General features: G+C 50.7%; 1 protein-coding gene across 6 annotated transcripts in view; it reads left to right on the forward strand.

Annotated features, from left to right (window-relative positions):
• Scn5a (sodium voltage-gated channel alpha subunit 5) overlaps nucleotides 1–10,765 on the forward strand; it is a 74,438-nt gene extending 63,673 nt beyond the window's left edge. For all 6 annotated transcript variants that reach the window (XM_010618555.3, XM_010618564.3, XM_010618571.3 and 3 more), the window contains 6 exons: nucleotides 236–517; nucleotides 2,480–2,533; nucleotides 3,133–3,270; nucleotides 3,895–3,999; nucleotides 5,035–5,305; nucleotides 7,240–10,765. In XM_010618555.3, the coding sequence (XP_010616857.1) occupies nucleotides 236–517; nucleotides 2,480–2,533; nucleotides 3,133–3,270; nucleotides 3,895–3,999; nucleotides 5,035–5,305; nucleotides 7,240–8,480 (2,091 nt within the window). In that variant the 3' untranslated portion in view covers nucleotides 8,481–10,765. The remainder of the gene's footprint in view (nucleotides 1–235; nucleotides 518–2,479; nucleotides 2,534–3,132; nucleotides 3,271–3,894; nucleotides 4,000–5,034; nucleotides 5,306–7,239) is intronic.
• The last annotated feature ends 1,714 nt before the right edge of the window (nucleotides 10,766–12,479 follow it).

Here is a 12,479-nt window from a genome sequence, read left to right on the forward strand (position 1 = left end):
TGAGGCAGAGCCAATAAGAGATACACATATGATCTGGGGTTATGATGGTACAAAGATAGGTGTGTGTGTTCTGCCATGGTTCCAGCCATGAAGTTGGCCTCTCCCACTACCATAGATCTGCACTCTCCCTGCTTGCAGCCACCTGTAGCCAGGGAATTAGTTCTGAGGGCAGTCTGGAGAAGGGCATATGATCTGGGCACCCGCAAGAACTGAGTCTCCTCCTGGTCCCCTTGAGGTGGTGGTCAATGCCCTTGTGGGTGCCATCCCATCCATCATGAACGTCCTCCTCGTCTGCCTCATCTTCTGGCTCATCTTCAGCATCATGGGTGTGAACCTCTTCGCGGGCAAGTTTGGGAGGTGCATCAACCAGACTGAGGGAGACCTGCCTCTGAACTACACCATTGTGAACAACAAGAGCGAGTGCGAGTCCTTCAATGTGACTGGCGAATTGTACTGGACCAAAGTGAAGGTCAACTTTGACAACGTGGGGGCAGGGTACCTGGCCCTCCTGCAGGTGGTAAGTCTCAGAGAGGAGGGACTTCTCCTCCCACCAGCTCCCCAGCAGCACCTGCTTTCGTCCCTGGTGTGGGCAACAGTGGGTGGTGGACCCCAGGGAGGGTAAGGATTTTCTGGGGCCTTGGGAAGTCCCCAGATTTTCAGCTGTAGAACAGATGCCACATGCTCCAAGGCACATGGTACGAGGGCCAGGTCAGCACTGTGGCAGAACCAGCTTCCCAGCCAGTAGTCAAGTGGACCTCTTCAGACTATCTGGGAGGCAGTGTGATGGGACCACTTAAACACGAAAAACTGTAGACTCCCCAGGGCTGGACTACTAGCAAAACTGTAGCTCTGGCCACCCCTTTGTTGTAAAAAGAAGTAACACCTCTTGTGTTTTTTTTAAGAATATGTTTTCTTCTATCTTTGAGGTGCAGGATATGTAGTGTCTAAACACGCAGTGCTTTTAGACTTTCCACTGATTCTGTGAATTTGATAGCGTCGGTGATTATAACATATGCCATAAAATTAACCTGCCATTAGCCTTGACAGCAGAAATGCCAGCAGAATTATAATGCATAAAGCTGCACCTTGATTATCTTGCTACCTAATTATAAACCTGGACATCTCTAGCTCCCCAAAATCAAGGGAAACTCAGGAGACTATCATCTGGAAACTTTCTGTGCATCCATTCACAGCTCTGCCCATCCCTTAGGTCCCAGCAGTAATCCCCCGACCCCCTTTCCAGGGCACCACCCTAGTACCCTGAAGACCTCTTGCTAGGTGTCACCTCTGAAAGGTTCCCTATGTCCCCAGAGGTCTTGCAGGGAACCAGGCCTGTGCCACATAGACTTTTGGGGTCACTCCAGATGCAAACATAGTACTTGATTGCCTCAGTATGCTTAGGCACAGAAAGTTTGTGTAGCTGAGTTTGTACACTGAAGAGAGGCTCGGAGCAGAATTAGGTTTTGCCAGATACATAAATAAGACCCTACTGGGTTACTGACCTCACCACCAAGCGTGTCTCTCAGCACTCTCTGAATCTTCCTAACATCCCAGACCGGGGCAGCCAGTGTGGTTATACCAGGACCCTGTCCTCTTCACTCATCCCCCAGCCAGCTGTTTCTTGGTGTGTTGTGCTGGGTCTGGGTGTGACATTAGCAGAAATTTTGCAAGCCTTAAACACAGTCATTATAAAAAATTAAATTTTATAAATGTATAATTAACTAAATGAGATTAAAATAGAAGTAGCAAATACTCAAAACTCAGCATTACTTTTTATTATCATCTGCGCTGTTAACATTATTTACACCCATTCTATCTGTACTAGAAATACTGTAACAATGTGCCTCCACACATCTCTTTCCAACTCTCTGTTCGGTAATAACATATTGGTGACTTGAAATTGGCTGTGGAAGGAGTATTTATGTAAGAGAAATTGGCTAACACAACAATGAAGGTTTTTTTCTCTTTCTGGAAATCCAAGACCAACGTACCACTGCCCAGAAGGCCAAGGCATGGGTTTTTCATGCACTTCAGGGAAAGTCCACAGAGCAGAAGTCACATGGTTCCTTGAAGTGCAGGATGAGGGGACCAGGTCAGCCCTGAGGTCGACCTTAAGCTGGGACAGGGAGTCCAAGCCCCACCTCTTCATCCCTGATGCCCACCATTGAGACTGTTATGTTAGGATCTGAAGTACATGTGAAGGCAAAGGCAGACCTCCCTTCAAGGCACCTTCAGGAAGGTTACCTCTCACAGCACAGCCTTCTCACAGTATCTATCTGCCTGCTTCCCTTTCACCCTCAGACCTAAGTGAGACCTTTCCATGGACCACCCAGCCATTTGGACCCAACTGAATGGGTGTGCAGGGCCCGCTTCCTATAGGAGGTGCTTTCCTGCCCTCGTCTGTCAAGATTGGAGCCTTGCACAGCCCAAGCAAGAAGAAGAGTTCAGTGATTCGCTTAACCACTCTTTTTCCTTCCAGGCAACATTTAAGGGCTGGATGGACATCATGTATGCAGCTGTGGACTCCAGAGGGGTAGGTCGCCACCCTTACCTCTGTCACCAAATGGAGCATCTGAAGCTTTTGGCTGCTTGGCTGCCAGAGAATCAGTGTCCACATGTGAACACCCTACCTGCCAGGGCAAGCTCTTGTGTGACTTCAGCCTCGCTGGAGCACCCAGGCCTGGCTCTAGAGCAGGATCGCATGACCTCCCAAGAAGACTCCAGTTCTTGAATATGTTTTAAATTAAGCTCACTGTAGTTTACTCACATCTTATCCCAGGAGAATGAGATGACAGTGACAGAGATGAAAATCAGAGATCTTCTTTGTCCTTGTGCCCCACTCAACCACACCGGCAGCTCAGTGAAGACTAAGAGTGGCCCCAAAACACCCAACCTATCAGTGGCCCTGGAGCTGAAGTCACACAGAGACACAGTGCCAGTCTTGAGCGTGGCAGTCCTGCTGCCCCTGCCTGGCACTGTCCATGCCTTTTACCTCTGTCCCACCTTCCTGTGGCCTTGCTCTGTGTTCACAGACACAGCCTGTCCCACAGAATGGCCCTCTGCCACCCCCCACGCCTGTCAGATCCTAAGAACTCAGCCCCTCTGATCTCCCTGTCTGATCTCTCCCCTTAGTACGAAGAGCAGCCCCAGTGGGAGTACAACCTCTACATGTACATCTACTTTGTGGTTTTCATCATCTTCGGGTCCTTCTTCACCCTGAACCTTTTCATTGGTGTCATCATTGACAACTTCAACCAACAGAAGAAAAAGATATGTAGAGCACCACTCCACACGGGCAGAGCAGGGCTGGGCAGGGCCAGCGCCAGGGCACTGAGGAGCCAGTGTGGCTACAGGGCCCATCTCCCCTTTCCTGGGGTTGGTCCTCTTACTGTGGTAGAATGGATGTAACATGCTAAGGCCCATATGAATGTAAGAAGGGGCTTTGGTGGAAGACATGGTGCCTTCCCTGAGAGCTGCAGGGGTGAGGGTTGGTTTTTCACCTGGGCCATAGTCAGAGGTTGTGGGTGGGGCGATGCAGAGGCCCAGAGTCTTCCTGGAGCTCCATCATGGGGGCCACGACTCTTTGCAGGCAAACCAAGGGGGCAGAGAGAGCCTTAGGACTGGCTGAGCTGGGCAAGGGGAAGAGGTGAGGTGGGCATTGGATTTTGGGGTCACCAAGCCAAGGAAATATCAAGGTGAATGGGGGCAGGGACTCTGGAAGAACAAGTCTGGGTAGACTGTCTGGTGCAGGGTAGGGATATCATTTCTCTACCAAGAGAAAAGAGGAAGCGACCCACTTGACTCTGGTGCCTTGATCAAGAAGGCAGGACCCTGTGTTCTCCATGCTGGGGCTCTAAGAACTCCAAAATGAGTCTGGTGCTTGTGTCTCTGCACTTAGGGGGCCAGGACATCTTCATGACAGAGGAGCAGAAGAAGTACTACAATGCCATGAAGAAGTTGGGCTCCAAGAAGCCCCAGAAGCCCATCCCTCGGCCCCTGGTGAGCCCGGCTTCCTGAAAGAGTGGGTAGAGTCTTCTGGATGGGATCCCCCAGCCACACAGCCAGCCACTAGAGCCTCTTCACAATGTGTCATCCCATCTGGGGGTGCTCGTGAATGTCTGGCCCACACAGGTCCTTGCCACACATGGGTAACAGAAAAGAAAGCTATGTCATCTAAGGGGTACTGCTGACCCTTCAGAGGTACAGGTTTTCCCTGAAGAATGCAGGCAGCATTCCAGCCCCTACCTGACCCATAGCTGCCTCCTGTGTTATCAGGAGCTGTGTTCAAGAATCTCTGGGTGAGCAGAGCTGGGCTCAGGAGTGCTGCTAGGCTGTATTCCTTGGCCTGATTAAGCCAGTCTTCCAAAAAGTAGGAAGAGAAGAAAACACAACATGATTAAGTGAGGTAACCTCAATCTAATGAGTGGCACACCTAGATTTTCTTTAAATCCAACTTATCATTTTTGTCTGATTGTTGTTCACACACCAGTCTTCTAGATTAGGTTTCCATGTGTTTGCTTCTTTACAATCTTCTCTTCCCCTAGAATAATCTAGGATGATTTATAATTGAAGACATAGACAAATATAGAATAATTTAACTTAGTAGAGTAAATAAAATCAATTCCATTAAAAAGTAGAGAAAATAGACTCATCTGCGGGCCAATACAGTTACTAGGATTGAAGTTTAAATCTCACTTGAGGCTTCCCCCTGTGGGAACAAAGAGAAGCCCTGTGAGTGTGAGCTGAGGAGACACAGGATAGGAGAAATCTCTCCCTGAAAATCCATCAGGCACAGCCTCCTGGAGAACGGGGCCTTGGAGCTGGGCCTCAGAGCCTGGGATGTTAGGTAGGAAGCTTACTGTTTTGGCCACCACGGCACCCTCCACTGCACCCGCCAAGGCAGCGTGGTGGGGTCAGAGGGTGGAGTGGGAGGGTAGGTGGTCGGACCAAGAGGCAGCCCCCCGGGATGGGGCGGGGGGTCACCGGCCAGTCTGAGGTCCCTGCTGAGCTCGTCCCCTTGGCCCTTCCTTGCAGAACAAGTACCAGGGCTTCATGTTTGACATTGTGACCAAGCAGGCCTTCGATGTCACCATTATGTTTCTTATCTGCTTGAACATGGTGACCATGATGGTGGAGACTGATGACCAAAGCCCTGAGAAAGTGAACATCTTGTCCAAGATCAACCTGCTCTTCGTGGCCATCTTCACAGGCGAGTGCATTGTCAAGATGACCGCCCTGCGCCACTATTACTTCACCAACAGCTGGAACATCTTCGACTTCGTGGTTGTCATCCTCTCCATCGTGGGTGGGTATGCAAGACAGCTAGACAAGGAGGGTAGAGCATAACTGCACTGTCTAACTTTGTAATTTTTTTTTCTCACTCCTAAGAGAAATTCCACTCATGGAGCAGTCATTCTCCACTTCCCCTTTCCCACGGTTTCTGGAAGCCACTAATCTAGAGTTCCGAGGGACGACCATACTTTTCAGGACGGCTGCATCATCTTACGTGCTCACCGTCAGTCTATGGGGATTCCTATTATTCTGCTTTCTCACCAATACATGGCCCCTGCTCTCTATTTTTTTTAGTATAGCCATGGTAGTTATGAATTACTAATGCCTCATGAAGTTTTGGGTTATGCTTTGCTGGTGACTGACGATGCTGGACATCTTGTGTTGTGTTTATTGGCCATTTGTATATTTTCCTTGGAGAAATCTTTGTTCAAATTCTTTGCTTCATTTTTAAAATTGGGGTTATCTTTTTATTGTTGAGTTGTTGTAAGCATTCTCTTTTTTTGGGGGGGGTAACTGGGATCAAACTCAGTACCTTATGCTTGCCAGTCAGGCACTATACCACTGGGCTAAATCCCTGCCCCTAAGAGTTCTTTATATATTCTAAATACCAGTCCTTTATGAGATACATGACTTGAAAATATTTTCTCCCTATCTGTGAGGTTTGGTGATATCTACTGAAGCATAGGAATTTTTAATTTTAATGAATTCTAATTCTAATTTTTTTTTCTTTGGTCACATTGTGCTCAGAGCCCAAACTCTTTACCTTACCCTCAGAGGTGCCTCTGCCTTTGGGGTAACTCTGACTTCTGTGTTTCCACCTCTGGTGACCCCAAATGGCGATGCAGAGGCCAAGGCAGGCATGGTTGTAACTGCAATGACAGGCAAGTAGTTAGAAAAGAGAAGGAAGGTCAGGAATGCCTTAAGGTCCCAGGCGGAGGTGAGGGTGACAGGTGCCTCATGGAGCTGGAGAGACCCTTCAGAGAATGCAGGACATCAGCAGCAGGAGTGAGCCATGACGAAGAGTCACAGGAAGCTTTGGAGGCACAGCCTGTACTTCAGGACAGCCTTCTGGTATCAGTGTGTGAGCCACACCAGAAGCCATGGCTAAGAGGGCAACCTGAGCCCGAGTCTGGGTCAAATCCTTGCTTCTCGGTGGCAATTTGAGTAATTTACTTCACCTTTGGTCTTCCTCTTCTGGAAAATGAGGGTGATGGTACTAGCTCAGTTTTCCAGGGTGATGAGAAGGTCAGAATGGAATGGTGCTATATAGTGCTTGGCTTGGTGCCCTACTGACATGTCAGCCAGCAAATTATTATTATATGAGGTCTGGAAAGGTCACTTGGACCAATGTAAGGTAAGTTAATTTCACACTTTCTTTTATAATTTACACCCAAGTTCCTTAAAACTCCAAATCCAGGTAGTCACTAGAGACCCAAGGGTGCGGAAGTGCTGGAAGCAAAGTTGAAAGGTGACAAGAACTGTCACAGAAAGGAGGAGACAAGCAACTGAGGCATGGTGTGGGTTGGGGAGCATGGCTTTGGGGCCAGTGTTTCTTGCCCCCCACCACACATGGATGAATTGTCCAGGCTTGTTAAAAGAGGTGGGCTGGGAGCGGGGCTGAGACTTTGCATCTCTACTAGGCACCCAGAGCCCATGACCGCCGGCCCTCAGGCTGCATTCTCTGAGTTCTAGACCGCCAAAATGCTAAGTGAGACCCCTCTCGGCTCAGGACCCACAGTGTAGAAGGTGGATATGACTCTGTCATGCAGGTGTACCCTGAGCTTTGGGTCCCAGGGAGAGGGAGGAGGCAGAGTATAGCGTGCTCATTGGACCTAGTCCTCCTGGAAGGGCCCCCTGTCCTTGGCTCTTCACTAACCAGAGAGTAGTGCTGGCGTGGGAGGAGGACAGGGTGCTGTCAGTGGCCACAGTCTCTGCTGTTCCCCACAGGCACAGTGCTGTCTGACATCATCCAGAAGTACTTCTTCTCCCCAACGCTCTTCCGAGTCATCCGCCTGGCCCGGATCGGCCGCATCCTCCGGCTGATCCGGGGGGCCAAGGGCATCCGCACGCTGCTCTTCGCCCTCATGATGTCCCTGCCCGCCCTCTTCAACATTGGGCTGCTGCTCTTCCTTGTCATGTTCATCTACTCCATCTTCGGCATGGCCAACTTCGCTTATGTCAAGTGGGAGGCTGGCATCGACGACATGTTTAACTTCCAGACCTTTGCCAACAGCATGCTGTGCCTCTTCCAGATCACCACGTCGGCCGGCTGGGACGGCCTCCTCAGCCCCATCCTCAACACGGGCCCCCCCTACTGCGACCCCAATCTGCCCAACAGCAACGGCTCCCGGGGCAACTGTGGGAGCCCAGCCGTGGGCATCCTCTTCTTCACCACCTACATCATCATCTCCTTCCTCATCGTGGTCAACATGTACATCGCCATCATCCTGGAGAACTTCAGTGTGGCCACAGAGGAGAGCACGGAACCCCTGAGCGAGGACGACTTTGACATGTTCTATGAGATCTGGGAGAAGTTTGACCCAGAGGCCACCCAGTTCATCGAGTACTCGGCTCTATCTGACTTTGCTGACGCCCTGTCTGAGCCACTCCGAATCGCCAAGCCCAACCAGATCAGCCTCATCAATATGGACCTGCCCATGGTGAGCGGGGACCGCATCCACTGCATGGACATCCTCTTTGCCTTCACCAAGAGGGTCCTGGGGGAGTCTGGGGAGATGGATGCCCTAAAGATCCAGATGGAAGAGAAGTTCATGGCGGCCAACCCATCCAAGATCTCCTATGAGCCCATCACCACCACACTCCGGCGCAAGCACGAGGAGGTGTCAGCCACGGTCATCCAGCGGGCCTTCCGGAGGCACCTGCTGCAGCGTTCTGTGAAACATGCCTCCTTCCTCTTCCGCCAACAGGTGGGCAGTGGTGGCCTCTCCGAAGAGGATGCCCCTGAGCGAGAGGGCCTCATCGCCTACATGTTGAACGAGAACTTCTCCCAGCGGGACAGGCCGCCCTCCAGCTCCTCCATTTCCTCCACATCCTTCCCGCCCTCCTATGACAGTGTCACCAGGGCCACCAGCGATAACCTCCAAGTGCGGATGTCTGACTATAGCCACAGTGAGGATCTTGCGGACTTTCCCCCATCCCTGGACAGGGACCGAGAGTCGATAGTGTGAGCCTGGCTCCACCAGCCAAGACGCACACTCTTGCACCGTGGCAAATCGGACTGCAGTCGAGACCAGCGTGCTGGAGCCTTCCTGGCCTTGGGCTTCAGGAGCGAGAGATGGGCTTGGCCTGTGGATCCACACAGCAGAGTTCTGTGGTGTTGTGTCATCAGCCGGAAGCAGCGGAGGAGCCCTATAGCACTATTCTGGAGGCTATGCCTGGAGCCCTGCACAAATCAGGGGCCTGGCTAGTCAGGTGGCACCCTGGGCTCTGCAAAGCACTCGTCATTGCAGCTGTTGAGGTGAAACACAAAACAGACTGTACGTGTTGTGAATGAGCTTTCGTAAATTTATTATATTTGATATTTTTTTACTTGAGCAAAGGACTGATGTTTTTTCTGTGGATATTGGCAGCAATTCATGCTGCATCTTCTTAATCCGGAATAGGAGTGTCTAGGGAGCTGCTAGACTCTGTCCTCCAAGAGCAGAATGCAGTATAGCTCCCACAGGCCTTCCCCACCCAAAGGAGGGACAGGTCCTCTGCTGCTTGGGCTGACGCTCTTCATTCACACACACACACGCACACACTCCTTCCACACGAGGCCAGGCCCAGGCCACAGAGGCCCAGACTGCCCTCAAGGGGTATCAGTCACCTCTGTCCCCACCTCCTGAGTCCACGGATGCAGTTTCTGCCATTGGAGCTCATTCTGGCCTTCCATTCCCCCTGGGGTCCTGTTTTTCCCCTGTGTTTTTATGCAGGCCACAATGGTCAGTCCTACAAAAATAAAAAGCTTCCAGAAGACTTGCCTGGGCCCCAGGGCTAGTCCCGGGCACGGATGATGGCCTTTCTTCCCTTCTGTAAGAGTATTAACACTAAAACCCGCGGGAGTGAGGGCACCAGCCCAACTCACAGCTGGGCTTGCAGTTTGTCCTTGCTCCTGGAACCTGGCAGGCCAGGGACAAGCAGGCTGAGCCATGAGGTCGAGGTTCAGTTTACCCATTGTGCAGCTGTGTTGGCCTCCGGGCACGTGTGAAGGAAGCCGTTGCTGTCTGCCAGCCTCTCCCTGGGACTCTGGCCTTGTGGGGAGGGGATCCTACCTGGGCCCTAGCTTTTTTCCAGATGCAGCATCATGAAATGGGGAGGGTAGGTTGGCTTCATAGAAAATGGCTCCCAGATGGCCAGGCCTGGCTCTTGATCCTGGGAGGGCACAAAAACCATGAGCCTCTCTGGGAAAGGAGGCCAGTCTGAAGTGCCCACATGCAGGACTGCCTTGTGACAGGGCTTGGGATGTCCCATAGGTCTTATAAGAAGGCTTTTTCAGGGAAAAACACTTTACTAGTCCAATTACCCCCAGGACCTCTATAGCTGCTGACAATCCTATTTAGCATATGCAAATCTTTTAAAGTAAAGCACTGTCGCCCCGAGGTGACAGGGTCGCTGGTGGAGCCTGAGCACACAGGAGTCCCACTGCCAGTTAGCCCCTCAGCAGAGCCGCCTCCTGCAAGGTTGGCCACCTCAGCCTCACCCACCTGCTCTCGGATGGCTCTCCTCACCTACCTCGCCATGCTATCAGAGGGCCGGACCATCACGATGCGCACGGCAGTGCTGAAGGGAGCGTTGCCAGCGAGTAAAGTATTATGTTTCTTGTCGCCCCAGTTCCCTTGGTGGCAACCCTGCCCCCCACACACACTCCTAGAGCCTCCCCCATGTACCCTTTGAGTCCAGCGTGGGGCTTGGTTTTAACTGTCCCAGTGACACTTTTCAGAGTGGAAATCTTATTTTTGTAGACCTGTGCTTTGCTCTCAAGGCTTGGAGAAGTGTGTCCCCTACTCCCCTGCCCACAGGAATGCAGCCAGCCGGAAGGAGACTGTGGTCTGTGTTGTGGACAGCCTGGGAGCCTGGAGACAGGTGCTGGCCCTGGCTGTGGGTGGCACGAAGGGCGGGGCTGAGCTGGCTCCTAAGGTCGATACAGCTCTCTCTTTTTCTCTAGAACTGCACAGTGACCAGCAGGAGGGGAGACTAAGGAGGGAGGGGGGAGGGACACGCCTCAAGTGCCAGATGGTGTTGAACTAATTGAGCACTTCTCACCAAACTTCGTGTATAAAGAAAATAACATATTTTTAAAACAAACCAATAAATGGCTTACATGACCTGGTCTAGGCTCTGTTCTTATACTCAGATTTGATAGGATTGGTAGCAGCTCCTCAAGAAGGCTGTCAGGGGGCCTCCGCTGGAGAGAGGGGCACTGAGGTGGGGGGATCCTAAGAACCGGGAGGAACTCCAGGTTGTTTTCCCTGGAAAGTGGCTGGAAAAATGGGCCAGCACAAGTGGCCAAAGCAGTGTGCCTTTGTGACTGGACACCTGCGCACTGTGACAGGGTGGCCCCCGCCCAGAATCAAGCCAGCGGCAACTCCCAGGGCAGGAGCCACGGCTACCTCAGACCTGTGACCCCTGGCCCTGACTTTGTCTTCTCCTCCCTTCACTCCTCAGTCCCCCTGAGAACTGTGCCTCCCTGCTGCAGGCCTACTACCTGCCAAAAGTGCTCCTCAAGCCTGCAGCACCTGCCAGGGCTGCAGTGGCACCTTCTCTTCTGCTCACATCCGTGCCTCTCCACAGCATTTAGCTCAGTGGACAGCAGCCCCTCTCTGGAAATCCTCCCTTCCCTGACTTCTGTGGCCGCATCTTCTGCAACATGTCCCCTCTTCTGCGGTTAAAAGAACATAGTATAACATTAATCATCTTAACAATTTTTTAAGTGTACAGCATTAAATGCATCCACACTGTTACACGACCACCCCCACTGTCCATCCCCAGAACTCTTCTTCCTCTGGGGGAAATGAAAGTCTGTAACCCATTAAATACAACTCCTCAATCCTCCCTCCCTTGCCTCTGGCAATCACCATTCTGTGTCCATCTCCAAGATTTTGACTCTTCTGTGTGCTTCGGATAATTGGGATCACACCACTTTTGTCTTTTCTGACTGCATCACCTCACTTAGCATAATATCCTGGGGTTCATCCATGTCATGACCTGTGTAGCAATGTCCTTCCTTTTTAAAGCTGAGTGACATTCTGTTGTGTGCAGAAATCACATTTTGTTTATCTACTTGCCCTAGATAGCTGCAGATGTTGCCTCCATATGTTGTCTGTTGTGAGCAGAGCTGTTGTGAACACGGGTGTATAAACACCTATTCCAAAGCCTACTTTGAACTCTCCTAGGTCTTCACCCAGAGGTGAAGTTGCTGGGTTAGACCAATTCTGTTTCACCTTTTGAAGAGCGGCCAGGCTGTCTTCCCTGGGGATGCACCATTTCCACCTGCACAGTGGCTCTGGTTCTTCCACATCATCACCAGTAGCTGTTGCTCTGTGTTTCTCTTTTGACACAGCAGCAGTCCCAGTGGCTGTGAGACAGTGTCTCCATATAGGTTCGATCCACGTCTTCCTAGTAACCAGTGATGCTGAGCATCTTTCTGAAAACTTACTGGCCATTTATAAAGCTTCTTTGGAAAAATATCTGGAACAAGTCCTTCCATCAGTTTTTAATTTTTTTTTAATTCGAGGAATTTTCTATTTTCAGATATATGATGTTTGGATTCTCCCCCCATTCTGTGGGTTGCTGTTTTATTCTGGCACTGTTGTCTTTGGACAAAAAATTTTCTTATTTTCATGAAGTCCAAATTGTCTGTCTATTCTGTTGTTTCCTGTGCCTTCTCCTGTCTTTTGGGGGGCAGTACCAGGGATCAAACTTGGGTCCTTGCACTTGCAAGGCAGGCAGAGGAACCGCTGACCCAAATCCCCAGCCCTTCCTGTCTTTTTAATTATGCCTTTTCGGCTTCTCTTTCTATTCTGACTAATGTCCAGTTCTTTAGGCCTTAGGTTCTGTTCCAGGAAGACTGAAATACATTTTTTAAAAAAACATGACTTTTTTTTTTTTGGTATGGTGAACTGAACTCAGGGCTTTCATACTGAGTTACATACTCATCCACATTTTTTTTTTTTTTTTTTTTTTTT

The sequence above is a fragment of the Fukomys damarensis genome, unplaced genomic scaffold (genome assembly GCF_012274545.1).
Source record: "Fukomys damarensis isolate Sample0158 unplaced genomic scaffold, DMR_v1.0_HiC HiC_scaffold_24, whole genome shotgun sequence".
NCBI classification, from domain to species: Eukaryota; Metazoa; Chordata; class Mammalia; order Rodentia; family Bathyergidae; genus Fukomys; species Fukomys damarensis.